At 47.4% G+C, this 13,429-nt stretch overlaps 1 protein-coding gene across 1 annotated transcript in view; it reads right to left on the bottom strand.

Moving 5' to 3' along the window:
• The window catches only part of ANAPC1 (anaphase promoting complex subunit 1), a 2,053,226-nt gene that overhangs the window by 1,240,999 nt on the left and 798,798 nt on the right, over positions 1-13,429 (bottom strand). Inside the window, exon 24 of the mRNA XM_069606837.1 lies at positions 5,847-6,025. Within this exon, the coding sequence (XP_069462938.1) occupies positions 5,847-6,025 (179 nt within the window). The remainder of the gene's footprint in view (positions 1-5,846; positions 6,026-13,429) is intronic.

The raw sequence follows: 13,429 nt of genomic DNA, 5'->3' as shown, positions 1-13,429 counted from the left end.
ACACTGAACAAAGAACTTGTGTATTTGAACGTTAAAAGAAACCACAATAAAGGTCCAGAGACAGAGTGGTCCTGCACCGCAGGGCACCCATTCAAAGGACTGTGACTGGAGCCTTTTCGCTTTGTTTTGTTGTAACTACTAGAATCAAGAGGCCTTAGGAGAGGCCGGCGTGAAGTGTCAAAATGGTTCTCTGAGAGTCGAGCAAAACCCCTCGTACACTCAAACGTCTTTGACACATTGTAAAAATGGCAAATGTGAACCCGGCTGAGGGATGACTGCGAAGTGGGGGTAAACAGTCAGTGCTTTAAGTGGGCCGGGGCCTGCCGGGGCCGGGCCCCGCCAGTCTCCAAAAAGTGGGTCTCAGCCGGGGCCCTGCCGGGGCCCCCCGGTCCCACCACGCCATGGCAGGACGCATTATCCCGCCACGGCCGCAGCCGCGACGGGAGATGCGCCCGCCAGTGTAACGTTAGGCAAGTGGACAGAAGTGCCAGCCAGCCACAGCGTCGCTGAGGCTGGCTGGCACTTCTGTCAGTCACTGTAACTTCCCTGATGACCCCCCATCTGAGGGGTCATCAGGGAAGTTACAGTTCCTTTGTTTGCCCTCGCCAGGTCACTGACCCTCCGTGAACCTGCAGGCTCCATGATCTAATATGTAGATTAGATCACGGAGCCCGCGGGTTCCCAGAGGGTGAAAGACGCCTTGGGCTCTGTGATCTCTGCTCAGAGCAGCGATCACTGAGCCCGAGGTGCCTGTCTCCTTTGGCAAATCTTTATAAAAGATGCCTTGAAATGTGTACGTTTCAAGCCATCTTTTATAAACGTAGAAATATTTCTACGTTTATAAAAGACCGCTTGAAACGTGCACAGTTCAAGGCATCTTTTATAAAGCTTTGTCGACAGACAAAACCACCTTGGGTTTTGTCCGTCCTCAACGCTTTATAAAAGATGGCTTGTACGTTTCAAGCCATCTTTTATGAACATAGAAATATGTTACAAATGTCTATGTTTATAAAGGTGGCTTGAAAAGTACACAAACCATAGTACGGTAAGCACACAAGTGTGCGTAACTTACTATGGTTTGTACACTTTCAAGCCACCTTTTATAAACATAGAAATATGTAACATTGCTATGTTTATAAAAGAAGGCTTGAAAAATACACAAACCAAACTAGTACGCATACAAATATATAAATGCTCTACTACATTTATATATTTGTTTGCACACCCTACTATGATTTGTGCACTTTTAGGCCACGCCCACAGCGGATGCCACGCCCCCAAACGAGGGCCCCCCTTCAATTTCTTACCCCACTTAAAGCACTGTAAACAGTGATATACCCATGAACATTGTGGCAACAAGTGTGAACCCCGCTGAGGGATGTCCACAGTGAATAGTTGTTTAAGAAGACATTAAGACTTTTGAATGTTACGTTTTGAGTGAAAGGCCGTAGTGAACCCAACTGAGGGAGCCTAACGTTGCAAGACGTATCAGAGCCCGGCTGAGGGGGATCGAAGGGGCGAAGAGCAATCTCCCAACGTGAAAGATTACCAAAGGAACCTTTGTTTGTTTATTGTTTATGGTCCAGCAGGCCTTCTAAGGCAAGAGACTTTGCAGAAAAGAGACTTGGCCGCAGAAGGTCCTGGCATCGTTGAAAGTAACTAACCTCATGCTGGTGAGGCTCAGGAGTGTGCTGTGCTCAAGAGTCCCGCCTTGTCCTGTGCTAAAAACGTGGGAAAGGGAGACCCCACCCATACTATCCTGACTTATTTGGTGAACACTTGTTTCTTTTCTTGTGAACATTATCCCACACTGTTTTGTAATTTAGTGGTAAAGATTGGCAATCTTTTTTTTTTTTTTTTAGTATAGGCCCTTTTTATTTTGACAAGACGCTACAAGAACTGCCTTATTATTTGATGGTCGTAACTTGCTCCCATCTTAGATTTAGGCTTAGATTAGCCATTTTTCTCACCCATTATATAGTTTAAACACCCTTTAACTGTGATCACTTGTGTCTGTCTTTACTGTTGCCACCATGAGTTTCTTACACAAATCAGCTGAGATAATAAGAGGTGGGAAGAAAGCCCTATAGCAGTATATTTTGCAATACTGCCCTTTTGATGAGAGCGCCAGGCCTACGTCCAGGCTATAATGCTTTGTGGAAATATGAAGCAGGGGCCATGTTGCGGCATGGCAGATGCCCCTAATCGGTACTCCCCTTTGCAGAGCCGTAGAGGTGGAGACCCCTCTAGTAGAGTGCCAGGAGGCAATTCCTTGCCCGCGGTATGGTAGCATTCTAAAATACACAGTGTGATCCATCGTGAAATTTGCTGCTTCCATACAGCTAGACCTTTTTCTGGAAATGGAGTAGGCTTCAAACAACAGGTCTGTTTTTCCGTATCCCAGCGTTCTTGCTACATAGAAGCTTAACGCTCTCTTAGGGTCCAACCAGTGAAAATGCTCCTCCTCCTTGGAGGGGTGAGGACGTGGATAGAACACCTGAAGATATATTGCCTGAGAAAGATGGAAATCTGACACTGCCTTAGGCAAGAACCCTTGCCTCACTAATAGATACTTTTGCCTGAAAAAAAGCAAAGAAAGGGTGGTCTGCAAGAAAGGGCATGCAACTCGTAGACCTGTCTGGCTGAGGTGATGGCAACCAGACAAGCAGTTTTTAATGTTAGCAGTCGCAAGGAACAAGAGTGTAACCGATGAAAGGGAGCCATCATAAGAAAGGTGAGAACCAGGTTCAAATCCCAATCAGGAACAACAAAAGGAACAGGCGGAAACGTATTCACAAGGCCCTTCAGGAATTGGTCCATAACCTTGATCGTGAAGAAAAAGCCTTGATCCAGAGACCTCTTGAACACAAAGCCAGCAAGTATCCTTTGACTATGGTGACCTGAAGGCCCAAAGAGGCAAGTGACGGAAGGAACTCCATCACTGTAGTGCAGGGGATGGGGGGCGATCGGGTCAATCTCGCGTTCCCTACACCACACCTTAAATCTTCTCCACCTGCATGCATACAGCAATCTTGTGGACGGTCTGCGAGCAGCGAGCTACACCTCAGGTGCCTCTTCAGAGAGGCCCCAGTCATAATATTGCATCCTCAAGAGCCACGCATGTAGGTTGAGGGATTCCGGATTCGGTGGAGCACCAGACTTTCTGACTGGGTAGGAGATCCAGGCAGCGAGACTACTGGGCAGATGGCAGATGGTCAAGTCCAGAAGGTCCGAGTACCATGTCCTCCTCGCCCAATCCCACAGGATAACGACAATCGGAGGGAGGCGTAGTAGAGGGTAAAGGACCAATCCACCAGAAACGCATCCCCTAACGCACCGTTCACTGGGAATTCACTCGAGCAAAACTGTCTGCACTTCCTGTTGGAATCAGTGTCAAACAGATCCATCACGTAGGTATCACAGAGGGAGAAGACCTCCTCTAGGACTTCCTGGCACATTAGTGTGAGACCGTGCTCTGCCTGCTCAGAGCATCCACCAAACTGTTCTCTGTCCCCACCAGATGAACTGCCAAGACCAAGATCTGGTTCTCCAATAGCCAGAACCACAGCTGCATCACCTCTCTGCAGAGGGGGGGGGAGTGCACACCGCCCTACTTGTTTAGGTAGTGCATGGCCACCATATTGTCCATCAAGATCAGGACATGTTTCCCCTTAAGAGAGGGAGCTAACGCCTTCAGGTCCAACCTCATGGCTCGTAACTCCAGCCTGTTGATGTGCCACCTAGCAACTTCCAATGCTGACCAAAGGCCGCTCACCAGCAAGTCCTCGCAATGAGCCCCCCGAACTTTTCAGGGACACATACATGACCATCCGGACCTGAGGCCGCCAAGGCCAGAAGGGTTCCCCCGCCAGCAAGTTGCTGCTGCTGGCCCACCAAGAAAGGTAGTCAACCACAGACCTGGACAGGTCCCTTCGAGTGCCGAAGTACTGGAACCACTCTCCTTGCAGGCGCCATTACAAGGATCGCCTACACAGCCAGGCCTCTGGTACTAGAAAAATATAGGAGGCCATGAGGCCTAGGAGGCAAAGGAAGGAAGGCGCTGGTAGGGTAGAGGGCCCTCGAACAGCCGTACCATTTGCGCAATGCTAGCAACTCTCTCACCTCGGGCGTAAAAGCCTTCCCTGTCCCAGTGCCTTTGAACTGAAGCCTCTAAGCTGGTGTCGTGTGGGATTTCTGCAAGTTTAGGGAGAAGCCCAGCCGGTGGAGTAGAGAACAGACATCTCTGAGGTGAGGCACTACCCGTTTCATCGACTTCCCTCAGATCAGCCAATCGTCCAGGTATGGATCACAAGGACGCCCAATCTCCAGAGGTGAGCTGCAACTATCGCCATGAGCTTGCTGAAGACCCTCGGCAGGGAGGTCAACCCAACGGGGAACCTAAGTAACGTCCAGTGCTTCTGATATATTGGCAAATGAAAGTAAGCATCCTGAAGATCTATGGACACAAGCCACTCCTGCAACTCGTGAGCATGGAGAATCTCGCTCAAAGTCACCATCCTGAATTTGTCTTTCCTAAGAAACTTGTTCAAGGCCCTCAGGTTCAAGATGGGATGGGACCCTCCCAACTTTTTGGGGACCAGGAAACAGCGGGAATACCAGCCCGACCCTTGCTGCTCTGGCAGTACCTCTTCCACGGCACCCTTCCAACAACAGGGCTCGTAGTTCTTCCTGGTGCTCCTGTTTCGGCAGGCAAGAAGGTGTTGGGGGTCTGCCATGAGGTTTTCTTCAGGGCAGACAATAAGCCCACTGAACGAGCTGCAGGGCACAGGCATCAAAGGTAATCTGCTGCCACTGGGCCCATGGCTTGGTCTGCCGTCCTCCAACCGGTGAGTTATGGGAGGGGAAATCAAAGCGGCTTTGAGGGCAGAGCTGCCCCAGCTGCTGCTGCCGCTGTCTGCTGACCTCTAGAGGCCCCCATTCCCTTCCGGAGTGCAGGAAATGCCTCTGCCCCTGCCTGGCGTTCAGGAGCAGAGCATTCCTGCCCTAGGGTACATAGTGCCTGTAGCCTTTGCCCCTCGAAGCGGAACTGACGGCAGGTTTTGGCCGGCTGTTGCGCAACTAGTCCGAGTGACTTTTCAGCAAGCTTGGACTCCTTGAATTTCTTCAAGGAGCCATCGGCCTTCGGGTCGAAGAGATTCTCCCCATCAAAAGCAATGTCCAACAATTTACTCTGGACATTGGGGGAGAAACCCGAGTAGCAAGCTTGGCTGCCCGCTCCGTAGGGACTTCGGGTTCACCTTGCCGCAGGATTGACGACCCTCAGTGCCGTGACCCGGGCTGAGACACCACACACATTTCACATGGGTCAGTCACTGAGATCTTGGAGAATCGCTTGAAGGCCGAGATCCGGATGCAGAATGTCACTCCAAATGACAGAAACCTTGTCAAAAACATTGAATGAAATCAAGAGATCGAAGATGGCTAGTGTTCCTCAAGAGCAGCATGCTGAGCGTGCAGAAAAAAAGGAACTGAGTTATGGGGCCTAGTGATGCAGTATATATACAAAGCCCGACGTCACATCTGGAGCAGACAAACACCAACTCAGGGCGGAATCGATGGCAGAGTCGAGGCCCACTACACCCCCTGTCTAAGATTTTTCCGAGCAGCTGAAGTTGGAAGGGGATATCTATCAGATGAAGAATCTGCGGGAGTAAAGCAATCCGTTAAAATGTCTTTTGAAGAGGGCAATTAAATGTTAGACAAACTGAGAAGTAAAGCAGTATACTCTTCAGAAATTATTAAAAAGTAAAAAGTTCAATGCAGCTGCATGTTTTCTTCATCATTTTCTCAAAAGCAAATATCCATGTTTAAGTTCAGATACTTACAGATTTCCCCTTTGGCAATTTATCTTCACATGCCTGTTTGGAAAGGTCCTGCCGTCCAATCAAGAGGCAGACAGCTTCTGGCCAATCAGAAGCAGGCTGCTCACGACACTGATAGATGGCATGTCGGATAGGGAGAGCAACACCAAATGGTAGCGATTCCAAGTCCCTTAAGGTGAAACCTTCAAATAAAAATCAATGAGTGAAGGTTACTCAGAAAATCTGTTGCTGCATAAAAGGTCCATTATGTTTCAGTCATGCAGCAGTGGACACTTTGTGTATTACCTAACTACGTATGGCGAGATATGAAGAATTATAAATGGCCATTATTGCATGTATAATAGAATTAAAGTGGTTCAGGTTCTTTGACGATTCACTTACTCTCATCACTTCTCCCCACAGAGGAGCACTTTTCCATGAGGCTATGATGGTGAGGCCACTACCCTCTAGGGGTGATTTCATGCGAGAGGACCTTGAGGGGAGGTACTCCTTTCCTTGGGATAAGGACAACCAGTCGACACATTAGCTCAAACCTAATACTCCCAAAACCTGACTCCTTCCCACAATACCTCTTTGCCAAGAACTTATATGTGCTAGTGTAGCTCTGTAGATATTGCACATACTGAGACAAAGAAGTTAACAACCAGCATGAAGAATACCAGGGAAGCAAGTACTGGCAGAAAGATGATGTAGAGGCATGAAGAAGGATCCCTATAACCCAGAGCACCAGTCTAGCCTTCCGCGAGGGAATAGACATTGGCAGAGTTTAAGTTTAAAAACCAAAAGAGGACTTCACCCCGGAGCAGCAGCAGGGAAGGTCGCTGTCAGGCAACCGAGAAGAGGCAAAGATCGAAGAGCAGAAAACACTGGCTGGAAGCAGAAGGCTGCTCTCCAAGACCAGACATCAGTTGGTCCTAAAATCCTGAGGGGTGGCAGTAGAACAGGCAGTAGAACAACCTCAAGGGAGAGGTGGACCGCGCAGTCCCCGAGTCGTACCGATACTGCAAAGAGACAAACCAGGAACCAGCAACTGCAGGAAGCAGACGATTGTGGAGAGCGCACTGATGACCAACTGATGTATGCAGAAGTCCCATAAGGTAATGGGAGCTACAAGCAGGCCGGCAGGGAGAAGGCGAGTCAGAGAGGGTCACTAAAGCACGCTGTTGGGGTTGCAAGGCCTAGAGAGCGGCCTAGGAGGGTCTGGGACACTAAGACATTCTGAGAATTCTGAGCGCAGGCCCAGAGATGGGCCAAGGCGGGTCTTGTACCCCATCAGAAGTGCAGAGTGCATCCGAGGAGGACTTGCTTATCACAGTGAAACAGTTATTGAGCATATAAGGGTCTGCAATCCTGTGAAGTTCAGAGCAGCATACATAAGAGGAAATCTTCCCCGCTACAGTGGTAGTAACGAAACCACTGGCCAGCAGAGAAGGGTCGAAGATCCCAAGAGAAGCAAACTGAAACCATGAGGAAATGTTAGGAAGACAGTTTGCTGGCGTACATGAAAGAGTCTGAGACCCAAGCAAAGAGTGTACAGAAAGTTGAGAGGTTTGCTACTGCATGGAAAGAATGGCAAACCTTGATGAGTGACTTTTTTTGTGCAACAGTTACGAAATCATGACATCAGGGGAAGGGACTCATGCCCCCTTGACCTTGTGGAAAGAACAAGAAATTAACAGCACAAAAGTTACCCTCCTCTTGGCAGTACTTCGCTGGAGAGTGAACCAAGTGATACAAATCTGAAAAAGCAAATCTAGAACAATGGATCAACACTTTAATTGCAACACTTTCAAAAAAGTTTAACATTTTATGTTTTCATTTATAATAATCCTTAATACATTAGTACAAAAAGGACTAATGGACCATACATCAAAACAAACGACTAACTGTCCTACATGAATAAAACTATATACATGGAACTATCTACATTACACCACCACACCATACATTTACACAATTCCACACAAAAATGCCAGTTTACTTTAGCACAAGAGAATATTTCCAAAACAATATGTAAATCCTGATAAAACACACACGTAACCAATTGGAGATCAAAATAATTGAAATGACATTCAGATTGATGTCATTGTCTTCCAGCTACTTCTATATGCACCGACAGGCTTTGAAGTTTATCACACTAGTTGGAACGTCTTCATCAGGGAAAGAAAGAATTGACAAAAACCTATGAAACATCTATAGAGCGTCAAGACTCCATATTTGATCAACAAAGACACTGGAATATTTCAAATCCAACACATATTATACTTACAGAACATCAGCCACACATTTATTGAACCAAGTCAGCCTGATGAGAAAGGGGGAGCGCACAGGGTCTGGGACCCAAATAAATACAAGGGAAATATAGGAGGGAGGAACCCTGTAAACAGTGGTAGAGAAAAGACCATTGATAGGGAAAAGACCACTGACTGGCTAAGGAGAGCCTGGAACTGTTGCAAAGGTTACCTAAGAAGACAGGGAAGGGGAGCCATTTGTCTGGATTTTAACTGGAACTTTGTTGAAACTAGACATCGAGGTGACGGGAGTCATTCCCACTGTACACAATTGGAACGTTGGTGAAACCATTATCCAGGGTTTCCCCTGAATACAGTTTGACTATTACCTGAGAAGCCGGGGGAAGGGAGTCATTCCCACTAGCAAAGTCTAGAACTATGTGTAAACCAAGACCATGGGAAGGGAGTAATTCCCCCCGGTATTGATTGCTGTCCTGTAGAGACTTTCTTTTTTTTTTTAACCTTTATTTAATTCTGACATGGCGTCTAGGCAATAGCAGGCGAAATATTGTTATACATTTAGTGAAACAGTACTAACATAAGTGGTATTGCTAATGAAAAGTTTCTACAACTCTTTATCATTAAAGTCTTTCTCGTCTTCCTCATCGGAGCTTGATGCTTGGGCTTGTAAATATGCTCTTAGTGGGGCCCATATGTCCTTGGGTCTGGAGTGGGACTGTACTCCTTGCACATACATCTCCTCACTTTCTTGCGTGATGGCCAGCGGTCCGAGCCATGCTTGGGGTGTAGGGGAGGAGGTAGATTTCCATTTCAGGAGTATGTGTCTCTTGGCTAGCGCTCCTGCCACTGCAAACAGTCTGCATATCTTAGTTGACACCTTTTCAATATCTCCAAATAAGTATTTTTGTGGGGTTGCCGGTATGTGGATCTTCAATATGTCGCTCACTTTCTCTGCCACCTCAATCCAGAACTAATGGATCGGAGGGCAGTTCCAATACATGTGCATTGTGTCTGCTTCTGTTCCGCATTTGGGGCACTCTGGTTGCTTGGTAAGGTCGAATTTGGCCTTTTGTTTTGGGGCAGTTGATTCAGGATCTTGTATTGTATTAGACGGAAGTTAGTGTTGATAGAGATAGTCTTAGTATATCTGCAGTAGCGTGTCCATTGATGTTCACCGATTTGAGCGTCAAGTTATTTCTCCCACTTGGTTCTCATTGTGTTGACTGAGGGGCTATGCGCTTATATTTTTGTGCATATTTCGGAGATGCCACTGTTGAACCCTTCTGTTGTAAGCACATCTGTGAGGAACTGGTGTATCGGGGGCTCCGCCGGGAATGATGGCCAGAGTTTTTTTCAAGCTGCTTTCGGCTGATGATACTGCAGTGTTGGGATCAGGCCTTTACCTGTTCTTTCCTGTAGCTCTGGCATTGTGATGAATTGTCTCTCGGGGAAAAGGTCCCCCAGCCTGGCTCCCCGTTCCGGATCCCAACGGTTCTGTATAGTGCGGTCTAGGGTTGGCTCAAGATCGGGGTAAGACCACAACGAGGTGTGCGGCCAGTAGGGTGTGTCACATTGGACTCTTCAGGATCTGCATCCACGCTTGTACCGTAGTTGACATTGGGTCCACATTCGTCTTCTCTTCTTTGACTCTCGTGAATATCATGCCTCGTAGGTCGTTCGGGGCAGCAGCAAACTCTTCAGCGTGTATATGAGCATATTGTTCAGTGCCTTGGAACCAGAATCTGGCAAACTGGGCTTGTGCTGCGTAGTAGTAGAGCAGGTAGTCTGGTGCCGCCAGGCCCCCAGTGTCATAATGCTTGCACAACTTGGTCCAGCTGGTCCTGGGCGTGCCTCCACCCCATATGAAGTGTGTGCTGCTCCTCTGTAGGCTCTCGAAGAATTTACGGCCTGGCCATATGGGTATTCCACTAAAGAGATATAACAATTTGGGGACAATGACCATTTTTAATAATGATATCCGGCCGTACATGGATAGCGGAAGTTTCGCCCAGAGGTTAAGTTTGGTCTCTATTTGTGTCAATAGTGGACCATAATTATTTGAATATAATGTGCTTTTATCCGTTGCCATAATAATTCCCAGATATCTAGCGGTGGTGGGTGACCAGCGGAACTGAATCATCGATTCTGTTTGCGAGACGGCTTTGGTTAAAGGTATTTCGGATTTGCTCCGATTTATTTTGCATCCAGAGTGCGTCGTGAATTCCGCAATGTCGTTCATGATCGGGGGAAGGTGTTTCCGGGTCTCTAATATATAGCATGGTATCATCTGCGTATAATGAGATGAATTGAGGTTTCCCCATGATGCGCATTCCCCTCCAGGCTTGCTTGGTTCGTAGAAAAGCTGTCATACCCTCTATTGTAAGCGCAAATATTAGCAGGGACAGGGGGGACCCTGGTCTCGTTCCTCTCTGCAGCTCAAAGGTGTCGGAGATGGTCCAGTTAGTTCTGACTTTGGCGCTGGGGTTACAATATAGCGTCTGTATGTTTCTGATAAATCCTGGGCCAAATCCCATTTTTTGTAGGATGGCGTACAAGAATCTCCAAGAGATGGAATCAAACGCCTTTTCGGCATCAAGGGTTACTGCAACAGTTTTTTTTCAGGGATCCATTTGCGATGAAATTGCAAAGAATCTACGGAGATTCAGGGCTGTGGAGCGAGATGGGATGAAACCGGATTGGTCCGGGTGGATTCATTTATTCATGTATGGGTGCAATTTGTTGGCAACGGCTTTGGCTATGATCATTGCATCCATATTAATGAGGGATAGGGGCCTGTAAGAGGAGGGGTCGTGGGGTGGTTTGTCCGGTTTCAGCAGGACCGAGATTATGGCCTCTCGCAAAGTCGGTGGTAATGCTCCCTTCTCTAGCGATTCTTCCCAAACTTTCAAGAGTCTTGGTGCTAGTTTCGGAGTAAATGTTTTGTAAAAGTCTGTGGTGATGCCGTCTGCACCTGGTGCTTTGCCCATCTTCAAGCTTGGTCCGCTAGCTTGTTGTATGTTTCTGTGGATTCACGTAGGGGGTCCAGTGTGTTTTGTCCCGGGGCTTTGGTGTATGCTTCTTCGGCCTCTTTTATGTGGGTTTCAGCGTGGGTCAAATTTGTGCAGATTTCTGGCAGTTTACCATGTACCTCTCAGCCATGCTTTAAATGTTTCCCATACTGTAGTGAAAGATTGTACGGAACGTTCATTTCACTCAAAAAATACTGATATTTACGTATGGAGTGTTTCCACCAGTTCCCCGTCTTGTAGGACTCGCGGCAGCATCCTCCACATTCGAGGGACCCGTGTGTAGGGTCAAGTAGAATGTCTAAGATAACTGGGGAGTGGTCTGAGAAGGTACAGGGCAATATAGTACATTCTTTAGTGTTTTGAATACAGTGCGTGGAACACAGCCAGTAGTCTATGCGGGAGCTCGTACCATGCACGTACGAGTGGAATGTGTACTCCGTTTTGTGTGGGTGGAGAGCTCTCCACGGATCACATAGTGGCAGTAGGCGCATGGCCAGCTTGATGGTTACTGCTGCCTTTGTCTCCTTCCGATTGCCAGTGGTGGTTCTGTCCATCTAGGGGTCTAGGATGGTATTGAAGTCCCCACCCCAAATTATTTTCTCCTCTCTGACAGGTAATATTAACGTCAGAATCTGTTGGCAAAATTCTGGGTTGTCCACGTTGGGTCCATGTGTGTTGAGAAGTATCACGTGCTGTACGTGGAACGTTCCCCAGACTATCACGTATCTGCCTTGATGATCTCATTTAGTTTTAGTTACTGTGAAGCCTAACCTTCGGTGGATAATTATCGCTGTTCCTCTGGATTGTGATGAATAATCCGTGGTGATCACCTGCTGACCCCATGTGCGACTGAGGGATGTTACCACCTTTTCTGTTGCGCGAGTTTCCTGCAGAAAGAGGACGTCTATGCGATGTCTAGCGGCATAGGCCAAGATCTTCCTCGTTTTGATTGGATTGGATAGGCCTTTAATGTTCGAGGACATGAGCCTTGTGTTCCTTATTTTATCTTGAGTGTCCATCTATTCTGAACTTCAGGATATACTCATCGTCTGCATTGTACGAATATAAGACTTTCAGGTTTTGTCTTGTCAGGTTTTTATAGTTTGCTTGAAGTAAACTTGTATTTTTTATTTTGTAACAAACAATTCTAACTGTGAACCCAACTCTTGGGCTGGAACTTCAGATTGAGTATCTTGGTGCGGGTGTTCATTGCAATATAGGACCAGCTTTAACTAGGCAACAAGACCGCAGCTCTCCCCCCCCCCTCGCAATCCCCCCAATCGGGCGGTGTATCCCTATGAACCGGTTGCTACATTGCAAAATGTGGGGGGCTGTATGGCCCGCTTTCTATTACTGAGTCGTGGCTGGCGCTTGCTTAGCTTGTTGGTGCGCTTAACATTCAAAGTTTGTTTCTGTATCTGGACATGTAATATCGGAGTGTCAGGAACCGTTCTGGGCTGCCGGGATGTGCTGTTCCATATATGTCCTGGCATCTTCAGGTGTCTCAAAGAATTGTGTTTTGCCATTGTATTGTATTCGTAGTTTAGCCAGGCACAGCATTGCATAAACTACCTTCCTTTCTCTGAGTGCTTTTTTTATTGAGTCAAAGGAGCGCCTCTAAGCCTGGACTCCTGATGTGAAATCTGGGTAAATGTGAATAATATTGGAGTCGAAGGACAGGGGTGCCTGTTCCCGTGCCATTTTAAGTATGAGATCCCAGTTTGTGGTGGTGCGCCCGGTTTGGGCGAAGGTGCAAGGGTTCTGTGCGCTCTTTCAACTAAGAACTGCTTCAAAAATTGTGCTTCAGGGAACAAAGAGTGCAGCATGTTTGAGAAAGTGTTCCATGGGGATGTTGAGTTTATTTTCTGCCACTCCAACCACCCTTATATTATTTTGGCGTGAGCGGGATTCCAAGTCTTCACACTTATTTTGGATAGCTTTGATATCTTTCTGGATTTGTTCTATTGTTTTGTCTTGTACGGCGGATGTATCTTCCAGGGTCGATACTCTTTCTTCGGCTTCAGCAACTCAACTCTAGAGTTGACCTTTCTAATATCCGCCCGGATGGACGTAATGTTCTTGCATATGTCATCTAGTTTGGAGTTGATCGCCAGGAAGCCTTTCTCCATAGCTGCCATATACGGGGTCATGTTTTGTTCCGATGGGTCCGGTTGTGGGTCCCTCTGGGAGGGCGTCTGGGCAGATTCCGGCGCCACTGCAGAGGTGTTTGCAAACGCATCCATGGGGCCTCGCTTTGTTTTTTTGTGCCTCTCATCTATCTTGTGTATTAGTCTTGGATCCTTCT

This window comes from Ambystoma mexicanum, chromosome 4p (genome assembly GCF_040938575.1).
Source record: "Ambystoma mexicanum isolate Mex_15411 chromosome 4p, UKY_AmexF1_1, whole genome shotgun sequence".
In the NCBI taxonomy this organism is placed as follows: Eukaryota; Metazoa; Chordata; class Amphibia; order Caudata; family Ambystomatidae; genus Ambystoma; species Ambystoma mexicanum.
Note: the sequence above shows the minus strand (reverse complement) of the source record. Positions and strands in the feature narration are given on the sequence as shown.